This window comes from Pelophylax lessonae (assembly GCF_965119305.1).
Source record: "Pelophylax lessonae genome assembly, chromosome: 5".
Classification (NCBI taxonomy): domain Eukaryota; kingdom Metazoa; phylum Chordata; class Amphibia; order Anura; family Ranidae; genus Pelophylax; species Pelophylax lessonae.
The window spans coordinates 158,381,892-158,407,281 of NC_138772.1; the positions used below are offsets into that span (position 1 = coordinate 158,381,892).

The 25,390-nt window shown below is 43.8% G+C and overlaps 1 protein-coding gene across 1 annotated transcript in view; it reads right to left on the reverse strand.

Annotated features, from left to right (window-relative positions):
- Positions 1–25,390, reverse strand: part of AZI2 (5-azacytidine induced 2) — a 92,735-nt gene that overhangs the window by 31,686 nt on the left and 35,659 nt on the right. The window contains exon 5 of the mRNA XM_082257540.1: positions 11,135–11,196. Coding sequence (XP_082113666.1) covers positions 11,135–11,196 — 62 coding nt within the window. The remainder of the gene's footprint in view (positions 1–11,134; positions 11,197–25,390) is intronic.

Genomic DNA, 25,390 nt, shown 5'->3' on the forward strand with positions numbered 1-25,390 from the left:
ATATATATATATATATATTAGTATTACTTTAACACATGGAAGACTTTGCCTTTTGTTTTTTGTTTTAATGTACCCTTTCCTCCAGTAGCCAGGGTCATGATCACTGGCTCCCTGCTTGCGGACGTCTCCTTAGGTAGCCATGCAACAAGGCGACACCTGTGCATGCTCCCTCCCGGAGCCGAGCTGTATGCACTCAGACATACACCCTCCCTGCACCCCATTCCCAGCCGTTTGTCTGATGGCAGTGGGAGTCTATTGCTCTGCTGCCCTCAATGTCTAATGAGGATCCAGGAAGTTTAGGGAGCATCATTGTTAGATCCTAAACCCAGCGACCATCACAAATCTATGGTTGGGGGGGGGGGGTCAGTTCCAATACCCCTACAATCCCTTCTGCAAACTCAGCTAAGCAATACAGATAGGTCTAGGAACTGCTGATGGTCCAGCCTGCTAATGAAAAGTAAAACAGCACAGTGATGAGATCATCACTCTGGCTACTCCCCCAATGCAACTGCTGCTACTTGGAGGATTACAGGGCAGATTCAAATACATTTTCCATCTATATGTGAAAATGCATTTCATGCTTTTGTAGTGAATTCATAACTTAAAAATTGTGAATAAACCCGGGACTCCCACAGTACACAGAAATGCAATTATTTTAGTAAATATAAACTGCTAAACACCTTTTTTAATCAGCAGTATATAGCAGTCCTGTAACTTCTATCAGTTCCCGATTAAGCTTGAAGGAAGAGTTTTTATACTGCACTGAGCTGTCCTATCAGGATGCAGGACCCACTGTTTGGACAGTGCCGATTGGCCCCTGTGCTGATCACATGCATTCTCCTAAGAAAAACAAAAACCTCAAGCAATTCACACCAAACTGAGCATGTGCAGCCTGACTTCAAAGGTCCTGTCTTATGCAGACATGTTCCGGAGTCAGTGGAAGAAGAGGAGGATCTGTGCATACAAGATCAAACAGCCTTTTTACACAATGCAGAGGATTAACCCCTTAGGTTCCACAGTGAGTATAACAAGTCTAATTTACTGCATATACAGATTGATTTTACTGTTGTGGGTTTAGTAACACTTTAAACTGTGTTTTTATATTCACCACAGTTTATCTTTAACATTTGCTAAACTGCATGGCTCAAGTGTGAACATAACCTTTTGCCTGATCACTCTCTATACCTCTCAAAGCAGCATATAAAAGAGAGATCAGATTGCTGCATGTATGCTTTGTGGAGCAGAGATCGCTTCACTTCGCTTGTAAGACATGAAGAGACTAATCCCCATTTAAACATACACGCAGCTGCTGTCTTGTTTGTAAGTTCAATGTGGGTTAGGACCTGTGACAAAAGGCTTTGATTGGCAAACGCAGTGTGCTTTTGACACAAGTTCGAGATGACGTGCTGCTGAGATCACTCACAATTCATTGCAGGTGTGGTTGACCTATGTTTGACATTCTTCAGATGTTTTTGTATTCTTATAGACTTGTATGGGGAGAGAGGCTACTCTAAAGTAATCAAAAGCTCATTGACACATGCCCTTAACCACTTGTCAACCGGGGCAATTTAAACATTTTGTTAGTCACGTGATGAAATCTGCAATTTTGCTAGAAAGTATTTTTAACCCCAAAACAATTATATATTTTCTGAAAGCAGAATACCTGCAAAATAAAACGGTGGTTGTTGCAATTTTTTACATCACGCAATATATTTGTGCAGCTATTAATTAAATGCATATTGCAGAAAAAAATACAATAAAATGAATTTAAACAAAGTGATGAGCAGTGGGAAAACCAATGGCACCACATTCCATGTGTCCAGCAAACTTAATATGCAACAGAAGTGGGGACTTAAATGGTAAAAAATTTGGAGTTTTATTCAACAATGCATTAAAACCAGTGCTTGCAAAAATAATAACTACTACCTCATATAAAACTAGTAGACGAATGTATAATACACAATCAAACCATAAATAAAGTGCACAGTGTTAATAAATGCCATTTAATATGTGGTAAACAATTCATCAGTGTATGAAAGTGCACCAGTGCTGATAAATGTGAAATCAAAAAGATTTATTTAGGTATTAAAACGAGTCCAATTAATGTGCAAGCAAACAGTCAATTATAAGTGATGAGGTGCTGATAATAATGCAACAAGGTGCTAAGGTGCTCAAGTGCTCCAAAATCCAGTGCAAGGTGTCTCAGAACCCCTCCGAGAACCGCACTCACCAGAATTGATGGACCCTCACTGGGGTCAAAAAAGCTTAAAAGTGAAAAAGTCAAGGGACCACCTCCAGGCTGTCTCTATCCTCTTATAACCACTTATTCCTGGTTGCTTGAGTCTGCAGGGACCACAATTCCTTCACTGGTAGTCTGATTCCTCCAGGGTACAATTCTATTATAATGGCCCCTTTAAGCTGTTAAACACAAATGGAGGGAATAGACCACATATGGCACTTTTCCACTGCAAGTACCGGCTCGGCTCCACTCGGCACTGCTTGGCCCAGCTTGGCTTAGTTTGCTTTTCCACTGCGTGGTACGAGTCGGCACCTTTCAGCACTGTATAGGCTCTACTCGGCTCAGTTTGCTTTTTCAGTAGTAAGTGGGTGGGATTACAATGATTCTCTGACCAATCAGTGGCTAGTAGTGACAAACATTCAATGCTGCATGCAAAGGAATGTGGGATATGGTATCGGTACGGCCCACTTGGAACCCCAACCGAGGTGGTACTGTTTAAGCGAGCCGTACTATGTAGTGGAAAAGCGTCGCTATACCGTAAAACCGTACCGAACCGCTCTAACACGTACCATGCGGTACCATGCAGTGGAAAAGCGCCAATAGTGAAGCCAGTAAGTTAAGAGGTTTTATTAAAATAACGAATCCTACTTACAAAAAGTAATTTTTTTTTTGCTGGGGAGGAGGGAAGTCAGGTCAGGGGGCACGGCCACAGCAGCTTCCAACTAACGGTAGGCAGAGGCTGCCTCAGAGGGGGGAGGGGGAGCATGTGCAGTGTTTCTGACTCCTACCACCATGACCACTTCAAATCACTGAAGTGGTCATGGTGGTTAGAGTGTTCCTTTATTATCGCTCAGAAGAAGTAAACCTCTGTATACTGATTCCATTTCATTTTATCATCCTCTAGTTGTGTTAAATAAATTAGTCCGGGGGGGGGGGGGGGGGCACGCGGGGGAAGGGGGCACGGCGGCATTTTATTACTTATATACCTCAACTATAGTATATATTTAATATGCGGCCCAAGAAAATTTCTCTAAACTCAATGTGGCCCAGAGAAGCCAAAAGTTTGGACACCTATGCTCTAGTACAATCTCCAAGTGAAAATGTATTTTAGTGTATAAGAGGGACAGGGGAATTTAGACTCAATTTTATACGATTTAGGTTTAAATACACTTTAAAAATAACATTGAAAACATTTTATTATAGTGGTTTGAAAAAAATAAAAGAAATCTGTTGATTTTGTCAGAAATTCAGAACTGCCCTGTCTGCACTTCCTGTGTTATCTCCTAGTCTTTATCTGGGACAACAGAATGTGTCCAGCATATCTGAGTAGGGGTGGTTCAGTAGTTAAAGTGGAAGTAAAGGCAAAACCTAACTAAAGCTGGCCTTACAATATACAATCTTCTTGTACAATTTTCCTTCAGATTTACCAAAACCATATAAAAGGAGTTTAAACTTGAACACTTTCAATTTGTATGCAATCAGACAGGCCATTGAACTTCATAGTTGAAGGTATATCTAAGTGGAAATTGAATAAGAAAGTGTATATTGTATGGCCAACCTAACTCTAAACCTACTTCTCAGTCACATTCTAAAGCCTCGTACACACGCAACGAATTTCCGCCGACCGGCCGTCCGTCTTTTGTCCAGAGTGCGTGTCGGTTGGTTGGAATGTGCTCTAGACTGCACACGAATTTTCCCGTACGACAAAATTCTACTTCAGAAGTGATGTCATGTGTTGGATTGCTTTCTATGTGTTCTTTCTTCTCTGAGCATGCCTAGTCTTGCTCATAAGATTTTTCCCCGTCGAAATCTGTACTAACGAGACGAAAATCGGACGTGTGTTGACGGAGGACAAAAATTTTAATGCCTGCACATCAGGATTTTGTCAGCCGCAAAGTCGGAGTCGGCTGTCGAAAGCACCATACTAACAAGCCGAAAATCAGCAGATCGGTCGTCGGACGAAATTTCCCGGTCAAATTTCTTATCGTGTGTATGGGGCTTAAGTCTAGTCTATCTAGTCCTAAAGAGAAAAAAAAAAAATATATACCGTATTTTCCGGCGTATAAGACGACTGGGCGTATAAGACGACCCCCCTAATTTTCATCTACCGGTAATACTTATACTTAGGTTACCTTGGAGATATTATACTCGGCGTATAAGACGACCCCCCATTTTTGGGCTATTTTTTTGAGGTTCAAAAGTAGTCTTATACGCCAGAAAATACAGTATATACTATTACTTACCTATTTTGCAGCCATTCCAGTCCGGTCCCAGGCTGAGCTGTTCAGCGGTGACTTTAGTGTGTAGGAGAAAGCAGCCCACAACGAAAGCCCCATAGTAAGTCTTTGGGTGATGTCACTTCCCCGTCGTTGTCAGCTTTCTCCTGCACACAGGGGGCGCCGCTGAAGAACAGACCTGAGCGGCTCCATTATAGGCAAGTATAGCGATTGCAAAATACACTGGGATGGCTGACACACTCAGTCTACAAAGATGTTGTGTGTTGTCAGTCCACAACAAGACAGACACAACAAAGGGCTGGGTGCATTTTTGGAAAATCAACTTGAATTTTTTTTGTACTTGCAGGGGCCTTGCAGATTGTAGGTATGTAATGCATTTTATTTATTTTTATTAAATTTGCCATGATGTTAGGATAACCGCATGTAAAATGCCCATCTAACTGTGTGCAAAAGAGTGCTATGGGATGGGATTGGGGGGGGGGGGGTGTCTTTTACCGCAGTATAGCATTGAAATTAAGTTCTAAACCATCATGACTTCATCAGCTGCAGTCTACTGCAATCTTACAAAACAGTGTGGGCAAATCTACATAATGGAAAGTGGGAAGCACTTTGTGACACACTCCTTCATACAAGGTTCATTCACATAGCATTTGAGACAGCATTAAAAAAACCACAAATTAGCAAACCCCCGTGATGACTCATATACAACCCATATGAAGCAGAAGGCATGTTATGCAATATTACTGTATGGTTACAGTAATCTGAGGCCAAAAGTGTGAATGCCAATCACACATTTGCCTCTTCTGCAGAGATGTAAATGCCCTCTTTATAGTTATCAGTATACCTAAAAATAAAAAAACACAGATCGGAAACATGCCTTTATTTTTTTTTACCAGAATATAGAAAGGACTTTAAAGTAGCACTCTGATAATTAAATCAGGATGGTGTGTCAATAGGGCAAATGCAGCTTGCTTTCGGATGCATTTAGCTTACATTAGAGATCAGTTTGAGATGCTTGTGACCTCATGAGCTGCACCAAGCTGCTTTTGCAGTCCCACTGAACTGTATGGGGAGAAAATCAGTTTTTGCATAAAGAATGCCTGCATACACAAACCCAGAACTAATCTAATAGCCTTAGTAAATAGATGGGAAAGTATGTCATGTTTACTCGTTTTAAACTTTATTTTACATTTCTTTAGTTACTTCCTGGTTTCCAGGCCTAGGCAAATGGTCTCATACATCCCATGAGTCTTCAGGAGGTGAGAAGGGGCTTTCTCAGCTATGCACACCCTCCTGCCTGCATGCCTGAGCTAAAAGCAGATGAATTCCAGGAAGTAAATGTTCTATAAATCATCCACCCTTACTAAAGATGGCCAAGATTAGAAATGCTAGGGGTTGCTTTTCTCAGGCAAAAAAATGCATGGAGACATGGATGGATAGGGGAGTTTGCGTTGAATTCTACAAATTAATTATATAGCATTTTTAGTTTGTGTGCTCAGATGCACAGTAGTTCTGCTTTAAAGTATAAGGCCCCTTTCACACAAGCGGACCGTTTGGGTGCACCTCCCTGTTTTTCAGGCAGACCCGATCTGGCCACCTATTGTCCTCTATGGAGAGATGGATCTCAGTGGAAATGTGTCCGCTGACATCCAAGCCAACAAAATCCACTGAAAACAGACATATGGCAATACGCTCGCCATCCACCAAGCTGATAGAAACAGACAGGCTGTTCGTTTTCATCCAATCGATCTATAGAGGAGAGCAGACTCTGACAGGTCTGTCTCTGCAGAGAGTGGAGACGGACTTGTTATCCACCTGGTCAGCGGGGATCAGCTGAGCGATCCCCGCTAAACAAGTGGAGTCTGCCAAAACAGATTCGACCTGTGTGAGAGGCCTTAAGCCTCGTACACACACACACCGATTGTTGGCCGTAAATTTTCGGCCAACGTCCGATCGGCCGATTGTCGGCTTGTTAAGCCTTGTACACACGCACCGATTGTTGGCCGTGAATTTTCGGCCAACGTCCGATCGCCCGATTGTCGGCTTGTTAGTATGATGCTTCCGACAACCGACTGCGACTTTTCGGCCGAACAAAATCTGGTTTGCATGCTATAAAATTTTTGTTGGCCGTCACCAGAACGGTCGATTGTTCCTCAGTCGGTACAGATTTCGGCAGACAAAAATCTGATGAGCAAGACTGGGCATGCTCAGAGAAGAAAAAACACACGAAAAGTAGACCAGAACATGACATCACTTCTGAAGTTGGTTTTTGTTGGCCGACAAAATTCGTGTGCAGTCTAGAGCACATTTCAACCAACACAACAACACTGGAAAAAAGACGGCCGATCGGTCGGCCAACAATCGGTGCGTGTGTACGGGGCTTTACTAAAGAAAAAATTGTTTTTCTAGTTTTGGATAGAGTGGAGATGGATTAGATCCCCTGTCGTTTTTTATTGCTGTCTGCAGCCCCAGTTAAGGAGATTTACCCTTTCTATTTTTCCTGTTTACAAAGATCATTGAAAGTAAAAGTAAAACCCACATTTTGGGTTGTCCCCAGAAAAGTTAGAGGGAAAATCTTTCAATGGGGACACTAGTTCTGGTGACCCTGGGGGGAGCCCAAACGATTCTCTTAATTTGCAGGGATTTCCTCTCATTTTCTATTTGACTATGGGACAGAAAGTGAAGGGAAATCTCTGCAATGGGACAATGATGACGAAAAAAAATCTGACAGGAGTTATAACCCTCCCTTGCTCTATGCAAAATAAAAAAAAAAATAAAAGTTTTGCCTCTAGTTTTACTTTAATGCAAAGTGGCCTTTTTGCTGGTGGCGTTGACCATAGTAAAAATCTTCAGTACTCTGCCCCTCTCCCAGACTCTGCAGCCATAATCTTCCAGTGCTGTGAGGGTTAATACCAACACCTATGACAGGTACTCATCAAGAGTGTCAACTATGCCCGCATTTTCTGCCCCCCTCCTCCATTCATAGAAGGAAAAACAAACAATCTATAAAAGGGAGGATGGGTCGATAAATGAAAGGTCCACCTCTTCCATTAACAGAAGCTATGTAAAACTTCTATGAATAGAGGAAGTGAGCGGACGTGGCGAGCATAGTCTGCACTCTTGATGAGCCTGTCACAGGTCTAGTGCTTAGTGAACCCCTTGGGTAGAGAACTCCTTTATTTTTTCACCCGCAATTTCAAATCGCTGCAAAACGAAGGATGCATTTGCGATGCCATTACTTCTTAGTGGCACCCCAACCGCGCCGCAATCGCAATGTGTGATGCGGTCAACCAAAAGAAACTCATGTTCCTTTTCCTTGTCGCAATTGACTGTGTGACAATTGCGCCAAAATGACGGCGCGATTGGGGTGCCATTAAGAAACAATGGCATCGCAAATGAGTCCAGCAGCTTTTTAGAACCACGCCGATACTGCTTGCGATCTGGTGTGAATGGAGCCTTCATACAACACTGATAATGGTGCTTAAAGTGGCGTTTCGCCCCTCCCAAAAAAAATTAAAAAAGTCAGCAGTTACACATACTGTACACATACTGTAGCTGCTGACTTAATATTAGGACACTCACTTGTCCTGGAGTCCAGCGATGTCGGCATCGCAGCCGATGTTTCCATCGGCTGTCGGGTGCTGCCGCCACCTTTGCCGGTCAGGGAACCCGGCAGTGAAGCCTTACGGCTTCACGGGCGGGTCCCTACTGTGCATGCGCTGCGCATTTGGATTGGCTCAGCGGTGGCGGGGGGAGGGGAAGGAGCCAAAGCTCTGAGGGATGGCGCAGTGGCGTCGTCTCCCAGAACTGGGGGAAGGGTACCAGTCAAAAATAGGTACCCGTTACCTCCTCCCCCATAAAAGGTGCCAAATGTGGCACCGGAGGGGAAGCAAATGAGTGGAAGTTCCACTTTTGGGTGGAACTCCGCTTTAACCCCTTTCCCTGCAGAAGATTTACACCCCTTTATGACCGGGCCATTTTTTGCCATACGGAACTGAGTTACTTTAATTGAAAAGTGCAGCGCACGGTCGTGCAACACTGTTTCCAAATAAAATTGACTGAATTTTTTTCCACACAGAGCTTTCTTTTAGTGGTATTTGATCACCACTGCATTTTTAATTTTTTTGCACTATAAACCAAAAATTGCCGACAATTTTGAAAAAAAAAAAAAAATTCTCTTTACTTTCTGCTATAAAACATATCCAATAAAAAAAAAAAAAAAAAAAAAATAAAAATCGAATTTCTTTATCAATTTGGGCCAATATGTATTCTGCTACATGTTTTTGGTGTTAAAAAAAAAAAAAAAAAATCGCAATAAGCATAGATTGGGTTACACGAACATAAATGAGTCTACAAACTATGGGATATATTTATAATATAGAATTATATTTATTTTTTATAAATATTAGTATATCCTTTTTAAGTATTTTTTTTTTATACTAGTAATGGTGGCGATCGGCGACTTTTAGCGGGGCTGCGATATTGCAGTGGACATTCTGACACTGACACTTTGCCTAGAAAACACTAATACAGCAAAAATATGCACTGTCACTGTACTAATAGCACTGGCTGGGTCGAGGTTAACATCAAGGGCGATCAAGAGGTTACCTGTGTGCCTGGCCACTTTTTGCTGCTTTTACTAAGGGAAGTAATGGATTCTAGACCCTGCTTTGCAGGAACACAAAATCCATTCCTTCCCCCGTCAGAACGGAGATATGCCTTGTTTACATCTCTGTGTATTGCAGACGATCGGCGGGTGCCAGAGAACATGGAGTGCCCGACAACCGCAGATAGGTTTCTGCTTATCACAGCAGAAGCGGAGAAGTGGTGTGCTCCTGCAGGAGTCCAGAATCACATACATACATACATACATTATATATATATATATATATATATATATATATATATATACACACACACAGACACACTTGACCTGGCACACAGTTGCCACCCTGCAGCAGCAAAACTGCTATGAGGCGGACGACAAGCAGTTTAAACAGCTTTTATTAGAATAATTCAATTTAAATATTTTTTACAGAAGACAGAAAAACTGATGTAACTGCTTAAAAATGTTAGCTGGAATTGAGCTTTGTTTGTCCCTTACTTAAAATCTGCCCGTCCATCTAAGCTTACCTTGTCTGTCCCTCAGGTTGACGACGCTGCTGAATGATTTCACAGCGGAATGAACAGTGCTGTTACCCTATTATATTTTACCTTATCTTTAGTTTTTACTTGAATGTCTTTCTTAGAATTCTGAAAATGTTCCATTCGTTTTTTTGTAATCACGTCCATTGGTTGTATGGAGAAGTGTAGACAAATAAATTATGATTGCGACTTTCCGAATATTAAATATTCTGGGGGTTAGGGGACATATTTTCCACAATCTATTTTTTTCACATGGCAATACTACACTCTAGTAAATCCTACAATGTACTGAAATGTGTCTTTATTTTTTACTATACATTACTGTGCAAAAGTTTTAGGCAGGTGTGAAAAAATGCTGCAAATTAAGAATGCTTTCAGAAATAGAAGTGTTAAAAGTTTATTTTTATCAATTTACCAAAATGGAAAAGAAATGAACAGAAGAAAAATCCCAATCAAAATCAATATAATATTGAATATATTATTTGACACCAAATATTGATTTGATTTAGATTTTTTCTTCCGTTCGCTCACTCTGCATTTTGTAAATTTATAAAAATAGACAATTAGATTGTAAGCTCTATGAGCAGGGCCCTCCTATTCCTTTTGTATTGAACTGTATTGTAAAAGCGCTGCGTAAACGGTTGGCACTATATAAATCCTGTATTATAATGATAATAATAATATTATATGTTTAAAAGCATTCTAACTTGACGGCATTTCTTCACACCTGTCTAAAATGTTTGCACAGTACTGTATATCCGGGTGCAACATGGCAATAGTCGACTCCCTGCCTGTGTGAGAAAAGCAGTGCTGCATTGTAAATCCTCATTGCACAGCCTTTGAGGAATTGATCCTACATGCTGAGGATGACCCTAATATGGTACTTGATTATAATCCACTGTCATTTCTAGAACGAACACCTGTATAAAAACTGAGCAATTCTCATTGTTGCACTGCAACATCTAAAAATCTAAAGCAAAAATCTACCACTTTGGCTTGACACATTTTAGAAAAATATACTACCCATTATAATCTGGCTCATTTTTCACCTGGGCCCAAGGGCGCGTTTTCACATGCAGTGACTCGTGCTTTTTTAACACCTGACCAACACCATTCACCACAAGAGCACAGAGAATAGAACGGTTCTCCGAGTCCCTTTCACATCGCAATACTTGTGTGAAGTGTAGCAGACATGCTGCATTTTTCCACAGTGCATCAGATGGAACTGCATATCACTGCATTGCAATTTTGTACACTCTCAATAAAGTTAAAAAAAAAAAAAAGATTTAAAAAAAATGCAAACAGTGTGATGTGGAGAAACAGTGGATTACACTGCCCGGCAAAGCAAGACAGCAGCCTGCATGCTAAAATGAGCCGTTTTAGCTTGTGGCTAGTGTGATTGGGCTCATATTGTTACAAAGAGCCTTCGTTCTTCTGAATACAGATTTCCCAAGGATGAAAATGTGAGTGAAATAATACAAACAAATCATACTACTATAAATAAAATAATTACCTGTCTGTATCATTGGCGTGATAATCCTCATTACCAGACAAGGTTTTCTCAGTAGTCACATTCTAGAAGACAAAATAAATGCAATAATTTAAGAAAATAACATTTAAAAATATTCAAAATTAACACAATTTGTACTAAACAGCAGGTTTTTTTGCTTACATATATATTATTATTTTTTTTAGATCTAATTTTTCTTGGAGATTGCGAGAGGCTAATACCAATAAAAAGTAAAAAAAAAAAAACTTTGCCTATATATATATATATATATATATATATATATATATAGGCAAAGTTTTTTTTTTTTATATACACACATTATATATATATATATATATATATATATATATATATATATATATATACACATACATACATATACACACACATACACACACACACACACATATATACCGTATTTATTGGCGTATAACACGCGCCTAAATTTTAGGGCAGGAAATTTCAGGAAAAAAGCTGAAATTTAAAATAAAAAAATAAACAGCTTTAAACTCAGAACATTTTTTTTAAATTAAATGTAGTCTTACCAGTGCCCACAAATGCAGCCTCATCAGCGCAGTGTCCTTAAATGCAGCCTCGCCAGTGCAGTGACCATACATGCAGCCTCGTCACTGCAGTACCCATACATGCAGCCTTGCCAGTGCCCATACATGAAGCCTCGCCAGCGCCAGTGCCCATACATGCAGCCTCACCAGCGCCCATAATTGCAGCCTCGCCATCGCCAGTGCCCATACATGCAGCCTTCGCCAGTGTCCATACATGCAGCCTTGCCAGTGCCCATACATGAAGCCTCGCCAGCGCCCATACATGCAGCCTCACCAGCGCCCATAATTGCAGCCTCGCCATCGCCAGTGCCCATACATGCAGCCTTCGCCAGTGTCCATACATGCAGCCTTTGCCAGTGCCCATACATGCAGCCTTCGTCAGTGCCCATACATGCAGCCTTCGCCAGTGCCCATACATGCAGCCTTCGCCAGTGCCCATACATGCAGCCTTCGCAAGCGCCCATAATTGCAGCCTCGCCAGCGCCCATAATTGCAGCCTCGCCAGCGCCCATAATTGCAGCCTCGCCAGCGCCACTATACACATCACTTTTAAATCTCCAGAAAGCAGTGCCGAGAGGTAGAAGGGGGCGGGCGGCCCCGAGAGGTAGAAGGGGGCGGACGGCACCGAGGAGAAGGAAGGATGCGCTCTCATCGGAAGTCCCGGCGCCTATGATTGACGTCGGCATAGGAGGCGGGACTTCCGATGACAGCGCGTCCTTCCTTCTCCTGGGCGCCTCCCGCCCCCTTCTACCTCTCGGCGCTGCCCGCCCCCTTCTACCTCTCGGCGCTGCTTTCTGGACAATTTTTTTTTTAATATCGGCGTATAACACGCACAGCTACTTTTTCCTCCATATTTAGGAGGAAAAAGTTTGTGTTATACGCCGATAAATACGGTATATATACACACATACATATTTATATATATATATATATATATATATATATATATATATATAAAGTAAAATTAAAAACTAAAATTAAAAAACGAAAATAATATGGTTGTATAAGTGCGCACCCCCTTAAACTAATACTTTGTTGAAGCACCTTTTGATTTTATTACAGCACTCGGTCTTTTTGGGTATGAGTCTATCAGCATGGCACATCCTGACTTGGCAATATTTGCCCACTCTTCTTTGCAACAACACTCCAAAATCTTTCAGATTGAGAGGGCATCTCCTGTGCACAGTCCTCTTCAATTCACTCCACAGATTTTAAATCGGATTCAGGTCTGGGTTCTGGCTGGCCCATTCCAAAACTTTAATCTTCTTCTGGTGAAGCCATTCTTTCGTTGATGTGGATGTACGATTTGGGTCGTTATGCTGAAAGATGAAGTTTCTCTTCATGTTCAGCTTTCTAGCAGAAGCCTGAAGGTTTTGTGCCAATATTGACTGGTAATTGGAACTGTTCATAATTCCCTCTACCTTGACTAAGGCCCCTGTTCCAGGTGAAGACAAGCGACCCCAAAGCATGATGCTGCCACCAGCATGCTTCACTGTGGGTATGGTGTTCTTGTGGTGATGTGCAGTGTTGTTTTTGTGCCAAACATAGCTTTTGAAATTACGGCCAAAAAGTTCAACCTTGGTTTCATCAGACCATAACACATTTTCCCACATGCTTTTGGGAGACTTCAGATGTGTTTTTGCAAAATTTAGCTGGGCTTGGATGTTTTTCTTCATAAGAAAAGGCTTCCGTCTTGCCACTCTACCCCATAGCCCAGACATATAAAGAATACAGGAGATTGTTGTCACATGTACCACACAGCCAGTACTTGCCAGAATTACTGCAGCTCCATTAATGTTGCTGTAGGCCTCTTGGCAGCCTCCCTGACCAGTTTTCTTGTCTTTTCATCAATTTTGGAGGGACGTCCAGTTCTTGGTAATGTCCCTGATGTGCCATATTTTCTCTACTTGATGAAGGTGTCTTTACTGTGTTCTATGGTGGTATAACTAATGCCTTGGAAATTCTTTTGTACCCTTCTCCTGACTGATACCTTTTTAACAATGAGATCCCTCTGATGCTTTGGAAGCTGTATGCGGACCATGGCTTTTGCAGCAGGATGCGACTAAGATAATGTCAGGAAAGACCTACTAAAACAGCTGAACTTTATTTGGGGTTAATCAGAGGCACTTTAAATGATGGCAGGTGTATACTGACTCCTAATTAACATGAGTTTGAATGCGACTGCTTAATTCTGAACACAGCTACATCCCCACTTATAGGAGGATGTGCACACCTCTGCAACCACATTATTTTAGTTTTCTATTTTTCTCCCCCTCCCCACCTTAAAAGATTTTCAATTGAGTTGTACAGTTTATAGGTCACATTAAAAGTGGAAAAAGTTCTGAAATTACTTTGACTTCTTTTTTTACATCACAGAAACCTAACATTTTTACAGGGGTGTGTAAACTTTATATATCCTGTGTGTGCGTGTGGGCATGTGTGTATATTTTATATTATATATATATATATATATACACACACACACACACACATACATACATACGTACACATATACACACACACGTATATGTATTAGGGATAAACCGATTATCGGCAAGGCCGATATGCACTTTCCCTGATATATCGGTATCGACCCCCGGAACTGGCCAATATTGCCGATATTTTTGTGACGTCATTCTTCCTTCTTAGACTGCCTCCCTCGCCTTGGACAGCCTCGCCTGGAGTCGGGACTAGTCTCGCGGGAGTGTATCACAGCCATACATCCACCCACAGCAGCCCGGTGCAGGCCACCAACACCCCCAGGCCCTGTACCAGCCAGCCACAGGCACTGTACCAGCGAGCCACCCACAGGCCCTGTACCAGCCAGCCACAGGCACTGTACCAGCGAGCCAGCCAGCCACCCACAGGCCCTGTACCAGCCAGCCAGCCACCCACAGCCCTTGTACCAACCACCCACCCACCACAGGGTTCCAGCCAGCCACCCACAGAGAGGGTGCCAGCCAGCCAGCCACCCACAGACAGGGTGCCAGCCAGCCAGCCACCCACAGACAGGGTGCCAGCCAGCCAGCCACCCATAGGCACTATACCAGCCAGCCGCCCACAGGCCCTGTATCAGCCAGCCACCCACAGCCCCTGTGCCAGCCACCCACCTACCACTAGGGTGCCAGCAAGCCAGCCACCCCCCCCCCCCCCACACACACACACAGGGTGCCAGCAAGCCAGCCATTCAGTATTAAACAAAAATTAACATGTTCAGTACCAGATTGGTGTCAAAAAATGTCTTATTTTTCAAAATTTTAAATGTACAAAATATCGGCCCATATCAGCCGATACTGATACGTTGTGACCAAGATATCGGTATCGGCTCTGGAAAAAACAATATCGGTCTATCCCTAATATATATATATATATATATATATATATATATATATATATATATATATATATATATATACATACATACACACACACACACACACACCTATATACACAGATTTTTTTTTTTTTACATAAAAACAGTGTACATTCCTAAGGGTCCATGCACGCTAGCTTAAAACAAAGAGTGTTTTTTGTACCAGCGTTTGGGCATGCTTTAGGTCTTTTTCTGCCAAAAAACTTTCTAAAAAAACACAAACAGAAAGGGGTAGTTTTTCTCCCCTAAACACTGAGCTTAAAATATGCCTCTAAAACTCCTACTGTGTATGGATACCATTAGCTGCTTCTAAAGGCAAAACACTAAACTTCTCTAAAAGCAACATTTAAGCCCAGTGTGCAATGACCCCAAGACTGAGTTCACATATAGTGTGGTGACAAGCAAGTAAAACGCATGTCACCGCAAGGACACAGATTTTTTTTCCCCCTTTTATTGGATGAACTTGATGGACTTCTGTTTTTTTTTAACCAGACTAACTCTAACTATATAAAAATTGTTTTCTGTGTTTCCTATTTACACTGCAACACAGTACAGAGCTGCGTTGCAGCATACTGCGATAAAATGCAGACATCCACACTGTACAGAATCGCATGGCACTGTACAGCAGCATAGCGCATTGTGCTGCTCTACAAAGACATGAATGAAGTGTACTTTTGTACACTTCAAATAAGGTTTGTACAAAACAAAAAGCTGTGTATGATGTGCTGAATCGCACACCACAATACCCCCTACCTCAGTCGGGAACAAACAGCTGCCAGAGAGGTAAAGCGCTCCAGCAGCTGTCCGTTCCTGTGTGATCCAGCCCTAAACCTCTTGTGATACTACCCTTCCCTAGTCATCACACAGAAGACTGAGAGGGGGAATCAGCCCTCTGATCAATCACAGCCCTACTGCTCTGCGCAGTCAGACATCAGTATGGACATATTTACAGAAGGAGAGCGCAAATTGGGTATTGTGATGACCCCCACCTTACCCTCAGCGTACGTCTGCTTGTTCACTGTGCAAATTCTGGCTTTTGGAATTTTGGTGACCAAGCTTTTTTTCAGCTCAGCTGCATTCCATATATTTTTTCCATTTAGGCCCCTTTCACACAGACAGCATCCGTTCAGATCCGCCAAAAAAAAAAAAACGGACAGGCCGATCTGAACGGATGCCCCATGCATCTCTATGGGGCATCGGATGTCAGCGGAGACATGTCCGCTGACATCCGATCCGTCAAATCTGGACAGATGGAAACCCTATCTTCCATCCGTCCAGTGGATCGGGTGAGAAGGGACAGACAGTCCATTCCCATCCAATTCCCCCATAGAGAACAGCAGGGACCTGCCATCTCCATCTCCACACACAGAGCGGAGACAGAGCTGCCATCCGCCTGCTCAGCGGGGGATTGGCGGATCGATCCCCCGCTTTTTTTACCCATTTTAAAAAGCACATGGCTCAGAGTCTCTGGCAGGTTATCATCATCACCTGTGTCCCTGTCAGGGAGATTTCTTCCTACTAAGGCCTCATGCACACTGGATGTTATCAAAACTGTAGCTGTAGGAGGAGTTTTTCAGCTTTTTTTTAGCTTTTTTCAGCTGTTGCCTTTTTTAGCTTTTTTTTTTAACAAAACTATACTCCCACAAAAACGTATGGCTCAAAAACGTTGTTAAGCGCCGAATAGAACTGTTTTTCAGCATTTTTTGGCTTTTATCAGAGTCAGAGCGTTTTTACAGATGAAAAACGCCTCCTAAAACCCACTAATTCTGGGCTTTTTTTTCCAGACAGAAAACGCCCCTGCCAAAAACTGCTGATAACAACCTACGTGTGCATGGACACATAGGATAACATGCTGGGGAATTTACTGGCTGCAGAAAAAAATGTCTGACGCCAAAAACAGCCGCTGTAAAAACATCCAGTGTGCATGAGGCCTTATTGTCAGGACAGAAAGTGATGGCAAATCTGTCCAACTGAGGCACATGCAGGAACAAAACCACCAGTGGAGACCCATCCATTAAGGGTGCCGCTCCCCTATTCATGCGTCCGGCCCCCTAATCTACATGCAGGGCGCCGGATGCATGGATTCCAGAGGGGGAATTTTTTTTTTTTTGAAGCACATGATTAGAGCCAGAGGTTTAATATGCTTCCAAAAAGATTGGGCTCGGGGGGCGCAGAGCACTGCGCCCTGAGCCCACCCAGTTGTGTGACAATAGCGAATAAATATTCATTATTGTCACATGGATTCTCCTCCTGGCCAATCAGAATGCGGGTCCTGAGACCCGTTTCTCGATTGGCCGAAAGGATAAGCCATCCTATTGGCGAAGGAGCAGGAGACGCAGGGGAAGCCCGGCCAACGAAGGGGGACACGGAGGAGACTGAGGGGGAAGCCGCTTCCTCCACATATCAGTCCAGGGGCAGGACGCAGGACAGGTTGAGTGAACCGGGGACTGGTGGGGGGATGGGGTTATGGTGTGGGGTGCGGGCTGGAGCTGGTGTGGTCCATGGTCAGGTCGGTCTGCCGCCCCAGTGACAACCACACAGTTTTTGTACAGGTATTGTAGGGAAAAGAAAGGAAGAATATACTCAATCAATTTACAGACATAAAAAAACCCAAAAGTAATTGTAAGGCTTAGCCCCTTTTTTCAAAACTAAAATAAACTTTTGACTGGCGTAAGGCTTTCAAATGCTGCCTGCTACGGATCATAAGACTTTTTTGTAGCTCCTGTAAATGTCGTTCAGCTGCCGCTTTAGCTGGTTTGCCTGGTTTTTCAGCTTTAAGGCAAAAATACACAAGCAAAAACAGCCAATATGAAAACGAGCTTTAACTACAGAATACACAGAGCTTATCTTCAGCTGCAAGCCAATAGAAATTTTATCTAGACAGAAACATTCTCCTCCAGTGTATGTGATATCTCTGATCACCCAGTGCATGCAGCTCTGAAAGCAAAGTGACATGTGAACAGAGCAGATTACAGATAGAATTATCCTAATGCACATCTCATACCATTATGCTAATAATTAGATCACTGATGATCTGACTAGCTTGCCCATTAAAAAAAATAAATAAATAGACAGTGCCTATTTCAGACTTGGAATTACTTATTATATTATTCTTATAGGGCCATTAGACAGAAATAAATTAAATTTAACATCTAAATGAGAAGGAAACTTTTTTTTAAATATCCTAATAAAATCCCAACATGCTTCAAAATTTTTGTACCAAAAAAAAAAAAAAAAAAAAGAAGAGGTAAGATTGAGTGAAAAATAGAATTGATGTGTTCTATATACTGGCATACTATCTAGACTTGCTAATTTACACAATTAAACCCAAAAAAAACAAAATAATCAACACTATTTATTTTATTTATATGGTTGGATTTGGTGCCATCTAGTGGACACTACAGAAAGCTATACATTTTTGAGTAATAAAAGAGACATTTAAACAAACTTTCAGAAAAATTCTCATCAAATTCTTCTCATTGTTATCCATATCCTGCATTATGATTATCCTGCACCAGCCGATGAACTTATACCCCGTCTTAATGTCAATTCTATCCTCTAATCCACCCCAAATTAATTTGCTTATTGCTGTGGTTGAATTTCCTACAAAGGCAAATGACAGTGACCAGCCTGTGATATCTACTACATCAGTGTTTCTCAACCAGGGTGTCATGGTGCCCTATGGTGCCCTATGAGTTCCCCCAGGGTGCCTCAAGCACAAGACCCAGTTTGCCATGGAACAAAGATGGATGAGAGGACTCCGTGTTACAGCAGGGAAAACTGTGGTGACAGGTGACATTGATGTGATGGGGAGACTAATATTTTGGGGGGACTCTGTTCTGGGGATACTTTTGTGATGGGGGGGGGGGGTCTTTCATGCTCTAGAGGGACTCGAACGTGATGGGGGGGCCTCTGACTCTGGGATGAGGGGGACTATGTGGTGATAAGGGACCTCATTTGTAAATGGGAGATTTTATTGTGATAAGGAAACTCGGACGTATAGGGGGACCATTATGAGGGGGGGCTCTTTTTAATGTTAATGCATTCTCAGCATTAGGGTAAATAACCTTCTGCAAGCTGCTCCCCCCTTATACTTATCTGAGCCTGATCTTGATCCAACGATGGGCACAAGAGCAGCAGCTCTCCCGGCTCTCTCTCTCTCCTCATTGGACAGGGAGGCAGCAGCGAGAGCCACTGCCTCCTGCTGCTGTCAATCTGAGCCAGTGAGGAGGGAGGAGGGGGCAGGGCCGAGTCACGTTCTGTGTGTCAATGGACATACAGAGTCGGCTTGAGAGCGAGCACGCACCAGTCACCCCATGGGGGGGGGGGGCACTTGGCAGGGTAGGAGCAGGGGTGCCGGCAGGGGACCCAAGAAGAGGAGGATCGGGGCTGCTCTGTCCAAGACCATTACAAAGAACAGGTAAGTATATAATGTTTATTTTTTCATTTTTACTTTTAGAATTAATTTAAGGTGCTTGTGTGCATTCCCCTAGGCTCAGGTTTCCCATTCCTAAGTAGCATTCGCATTTTGTACATTTTATTCTGCCTTGAGAGTCTGCATACTTTTAAAGGGTGTCGCAAATAAAAAGAAAGGTTGAGAAATGCTGAGCTAGAGTATGGTCAGGCTCTAATGAATTCCAAATCCAGTATAACCTGTGGGCAAGGAGTATGTTATGGTCACACAATGTCCTGTGTTCAAATTTACTGGCCACATGTCTATTTAACAGTGAGATATTGATGGAAATAACAGCACACAAAGGGGGTGATTTATAATACCCAAAATGCGTTGGCTGGTTGCCTTTGTAATGTACAAATAAAAAAAAAAAAACTACAAGTCTTCAAAACAATTGGTTTTGCACTCTTTTCTTCTCTCAGCTTCCTGGATTTTATTCAAAGTGCCACCTGGAAGTAACCCAATTGTTCTGCACAGCACAGACCCTACTCCATCTTGGCATCAAGAAGGTCAAGAATGGCAGCTACTGTACCACACTTCTCTCCTGACGTTTGTACACCAGCAGTTTAGGCCTCATTTACTTTGATGTACTACAGAGTACACCTATGCTATGCCATGTTTGCCTGCATGGAGATGCACAGCTGTTCTGTGCATCTCTGTGCAGGCAGCCCTATTCATGGTAATTGGAGAAAAACAGAGAAAAGCCGCTCAGGTGAAGTTATTAAGCCTGGTGCAGGTCAGATCCGTCATCCGAAATAGTAGAAAACCCAAAGTTGGGACCGCACACAAAGCAATTGTGGAAGTCAATAAATGTATTTATTCCTCATAGGTGAATTCATACAGGCAGTGCAAAACAGACATGCCAGGTTGACGCGTTTCACGATACAAACGATCGCTTACTCCTAACCACATGTTAATTGGAGTCATGTCAATCTGACATCCCTGCAGGTGCAGGCCGCTCAATCGCAAACTGTGTGCGTTTGGGGCATTGCACCTGCACGGCTGTCAAACACGGCCTTTGCACAGGTGTATGCTGTAGTATTTCCTTGTGAATGAGGCCCAACACTGAATTATTGTATAGCTGACCTTCCCATAAAGCAGGGGTGCTCAATCTTTTCAAGAGCGAGGGCCACCTAAGTGGTTATATATCCGGTCGCAGGCCACAATGCTTATGGGATTTTACGCCCCCAAAACCGTAAATGTAAAGAAGCCCCTACTGTCCTAAGTCTCTTATACGGCTGTGTGACGGGAGTCACTTTAGGCATGGGGGTTGTGGACCCCAAATTCCTTTAGAGAGATTGGGGGGCACCATGCCCAGCCTTATGGGGCTCTCTTATGTTTAAGTCACCCTGCATCTGTTAGGGATGCAGGGTGACCAGGAGGGTGGTGAACACTGAGAAAATGGATTTTTGTAAGAACTTACCGTAAAATCCTTTTCTCTTAAGCTCATTGACAGACGTAGTCTTCTTGATTCTCAAGAGCTGGGTTATGTTGTCTCCGCAGGAGTAGGACTAGGCAGAATGACAAAACGTTCTGGCTCCACCCTAGGGGGCAGTCCCTGAGGGTATATCCTCCCTCTCTCTGCTACAGGGAATCAGTTCTGTTTAAAGCAGTACAGAGAAATTAACCCAACCCAACTCAATGATAGAGGGGCGGGTACTACGTCTGTCAATGAGCTTAAGAGAAAAGGATTTTACGGTAAGTTCTTACAAAAATCCATTTTTCTCTATCGCTCATTGACAGACGTAGTCTTCTTGATTCTCAAGAGCTGGGACATCCAGAAGCAGTGCCACAAATGAGGGGTGGGATTGACAAAATCAAATCCAATCTAGTAGGCCCAACCGGTGCCAAACTAGAAGTTTTAAAGGCTCATTATAAACAAAGAATGAGACTAAAGAAAAAATTTTCCAACGGAAAAAAACCCTCGAGGTAGACCACTGGTCTCCTCAAATTGCGGCCTGCAAAACCTTGCGGCCAAATGAGGCATCAGACGATGCCATTACATCAACTTTATAATGTTTAGAGAAGGTATGCACCGACGACCAGGTAGCCGCCTTGCACACCTGGACCACTGACGCCTGATGGCGAAAGGCCCATGACGCACTAAGCCCGAGTGGAGTGCGCCTTAACAGGGAACGGGGGCTCCCGACCCTTAATAGAATAAGCCTGCACTACCGTCTGTCTGATCCATCTGGAAATGGTCGCGGCAGATGCAGGCAACCCCTTTTTGGGTCCATCTGGGATCACAAAAAGTGAATCCGTCTTGCGAAACGAGTCTGTCGTTTTCAAGTATACCCTGATCGCCCGGACCACATCCAAGGAGTGCAAAGCAAATTCCCGAGGATGACTGGGCTTAGGACACAGGGAAGGTAATACAATTTCTTCATTCAGATGAAATTCTGAAACTACTTTTGGTAGGAAGGATGGATTCGGACGAAGAACCACCTTATCTCTATGAACCACCAGATATGGTGAACGACAAGATAATGCGGCCAGTTCTGACACCCTGCGTGCAGAAGTAATAGCCACCAAGAAGGCCACCTTCTGGGACAACGTGGGTAGAGGAATCTCCCTAATATCTTCAAAGGGAGGTTTCTGAAGAACCGACAACACTAAATTAAGATCCCAGGGGGGTAACGGCGCGTGCACTGGCGGAGCCAGATGTCGCACCCCCTGGATGAAATTCCGCACCAAGGAATGAGTAGCCAAAGGCTTCTGAAAGAAGATGGCTAATGCTGAGACCTGACCCTTGATAGTACTCAAGGCCAGTTTCTGCTCAACCCCTTGTTGCAGAAAAGCCAATATTCGACTAATCGAATAAGACCGAGGATGGAACCCCAAAGGTTCACACCATGCAATGTAGGACTTCCATGTGCGATGATAAATCTTTCTGGAAGTCGCTTTCCTTGCTTCAACTAGAGTAGGAATAACTGAAACTGACAAACCTTTGTCCTTCAGCACCTGGGTCTCAATAGCCAGGCCGTTAAAGCCAGCGATCGTAAAGCAGGATGGAAGATCGGTCCCTGAGACAGTAGATCCTCTCTGAGAGGAAGTCTCCACGGGACGTCCGCCACCAGTCTGACCATGTCGGCGTACCAAGCTCGACGAGGCCAGTCCGGAGCTACCAGGATTACTGGGATTCCTTCCTCCTCTACCCTGCGAAGAAGTCTTGGCAGTAACGCGAGAGGAGGGAAGGCATATATTAGCTGGTATTGCCCCCACGGGGCGATCAGTGCGTCTGCGGTTTCTGCTAGAGGATCGCGGGAGCGAGCCACGAATCTCTGAACTTTCCTGTTGAATCGTGATGCCAACAGATCCACATCCGGGGTGCCCCACCGTAGGCACAACTGGTGGAAAACGTCTGGATGGAGGGACCATTCCCCCTGATCCAGGGTCTGACGGCTGAGATAATCTGCCTGCCAATTCTCCACCCCCGGAATGAACACCGCAGAGATTGCTGGAACAAATCGTTCCGCCCAGCGAAGAATGCAAGCCACTTCCTTGGCCGCTCGGACACTCTTGGTGCCCCCCTGGTGATTGACATAAGCCACGGCTGTGGCATTGTCCGACTGGATCCGAACCGGGCTGCCCTGGAGCTGCTCGGTCCAGTGAATCAGACAAAGTCTGATCGCTCTCAGTTCCAATACATTTATCGGTAATCTGGATTCTTCCGGGGACCAAAGTCCCTGGGCAGATAATTGACCGAGAATTCCTCCCCATCCGGATAGACTGGCATCCGTGGTCACTATCGTCCAATATATTGGCAGAAATGACTTTCCCTGGCTGAGCATTGGAGACCGAAGCCACCAAACCAGAGACTCTCTGGTCTGTTTGCTCAATCGTATCTGATTGTCCAGGGATTCCGGATTCCGATTCCATCTGAGGAGAATCTCTTGCTGAAGAATTCGGGTATGGGACTGGGCAAATGGGACTGCTTCGAAGGAAGCCACCATCAACCCCAGAACCCTCATGCAAGTCCGAAGGGAAGACCAGTTGTTGGACAGTAACAACTGGACTGCTGATTGAATCTTTCGAAGTTTCCCTACCGGAAGAAACACTCTTGTCCTGACTGTGTCTAGAATTAGACCCAGATATTCGAGCCTCTGGGTGGGAACCAGAAAAGACTTTTGCTGGTTCACCAGCCACCCGAATTCCTGTAAAGAAATCATAGTAATTTCTATGTTTTGTAGCAAGGTCTGAGGAGACTCTGCATGAAGCAGAAGATCGTCTAGGTAACCTAGAATCGATATACCTCTTTGGCGCAGAAGTGCCAACATTGGGGCCAACACTTTTGTGAAGACCCGCGGAGCCGTGGCGAGACCGAAAGGTAACGCCACAAACTGATAGTGGTTCTCCTCTACGGAAAAGCGTAGAAAACGCTGATGTCCTGCGAAAATGGGAATGTGAAGATAGGCGTCCTTGATGTCTATGGACGCTAGGACATCCCCTGGATGCAGGAAGGCTGCTACCGTGCGAATGGACTCCATTCTGAATCTTCTTATGTTGACGAAAGAATTGAGTGCTCTTAAGTCCAGAATTGGACGCACTTTGCCCTCTTTCCTGGGTATTGTAAACAGGTTTGAATAAAACCCTTGAAACCGTTCTGTCCAAGGAACGTGGACTACCACTCCTTGTTGTAGTAGACTTCGCAAACCCATTTGTCCGGGATTCTGGAAAGCCATGGATCCGGGAACCGGCGAAGACGTCCCCCCACCCCAGTTATGGGTGGGGGCGCACCTTCAGGCTTTGGATGGTTTATCTTCAGGTCTGGAGGGGGCGGGCTTTTGCTTGCCCGACCAACGACCCCTGACGCCTCCTGCAGGAACCTTGGAGGACTTAGTTTTTTCACCCGCTGGACGAAAAAACCTCTTGTGAGCAGAAAAAGAAGGCCCTCGTCTTTGACGAGTTCCTCTACCTTTAAAATTTTGCGGTAAAAAGGTGCTTTTTCCACCGGTGAGATCCTTAATGATCTCATCTAAGTTGGCTCCAAATAGACGTTCTCCTGAAAAGGGGATATTAGCCAATGCTTTTTTGGAACCTTGGTCGGCTATCCAACCTTTTAGCCACAGTGTACGCCTGAGAACCACTGCTGAGACTGATGCTCGCGCCATTAATGGAGTGGCGTCTAACGCCGCATCACATACAAACTGTAACCCCTGTATCATTTGTTCCAACAAATCTGATACCGCCTGAGGGACTTCTTCTAAGTCCCGGCGTAACCACTTGGTCCATTCAGTTACAGCCTGCGAAACCAGACCAATAGCAATTATTGGCCTGAAAGCTGATCCAATCAAGGAAAACATGGTGCGAGACATAGCTTCTATCTTGCGATCCACTGGATCTTTAAAAGACGGAGCGTCTTCTAAAGGAATAACCGTGGCTTTATTCAATCTAGCAATTGGTGAATCCACCACAGGTGGTTCTGTCCATTTCTTAATAAGGGTTTCCTCAAACGGATAACGCCTGTCAATGCGTTTGGAAATATTAAAAGTGCGTTTTGGCAGACGCCATTCTTCATCGATTGGATTGCCAAAACATTTGGGCAATGGAAAAACCTTTGCCACTTTGATGCGCTTTTTAGTCCCAAAAGGGATCTCAGTTTCAGCTATTTCTGATGGAATACCCTGTAACCTTAAAGTCTCTTGAACAGATACAATGAGTGCGTTTACCAACGCTTCCTCTCGGGCTATGGCAGATGCCGAAACATCCTCCTCACTGTCTGAAGAGACAGGACCCGAGACACCAATACCAGATGAAGTACCTGCAACTGCAGAAATAGGCTCAGAGTCTGAATCCGAGGTTTCAGATAATAAGGGGTTAGGCGGGGGTCGCTTTCTTGCGCCCTGTCCCTGACAAGCCACTTCCACCCG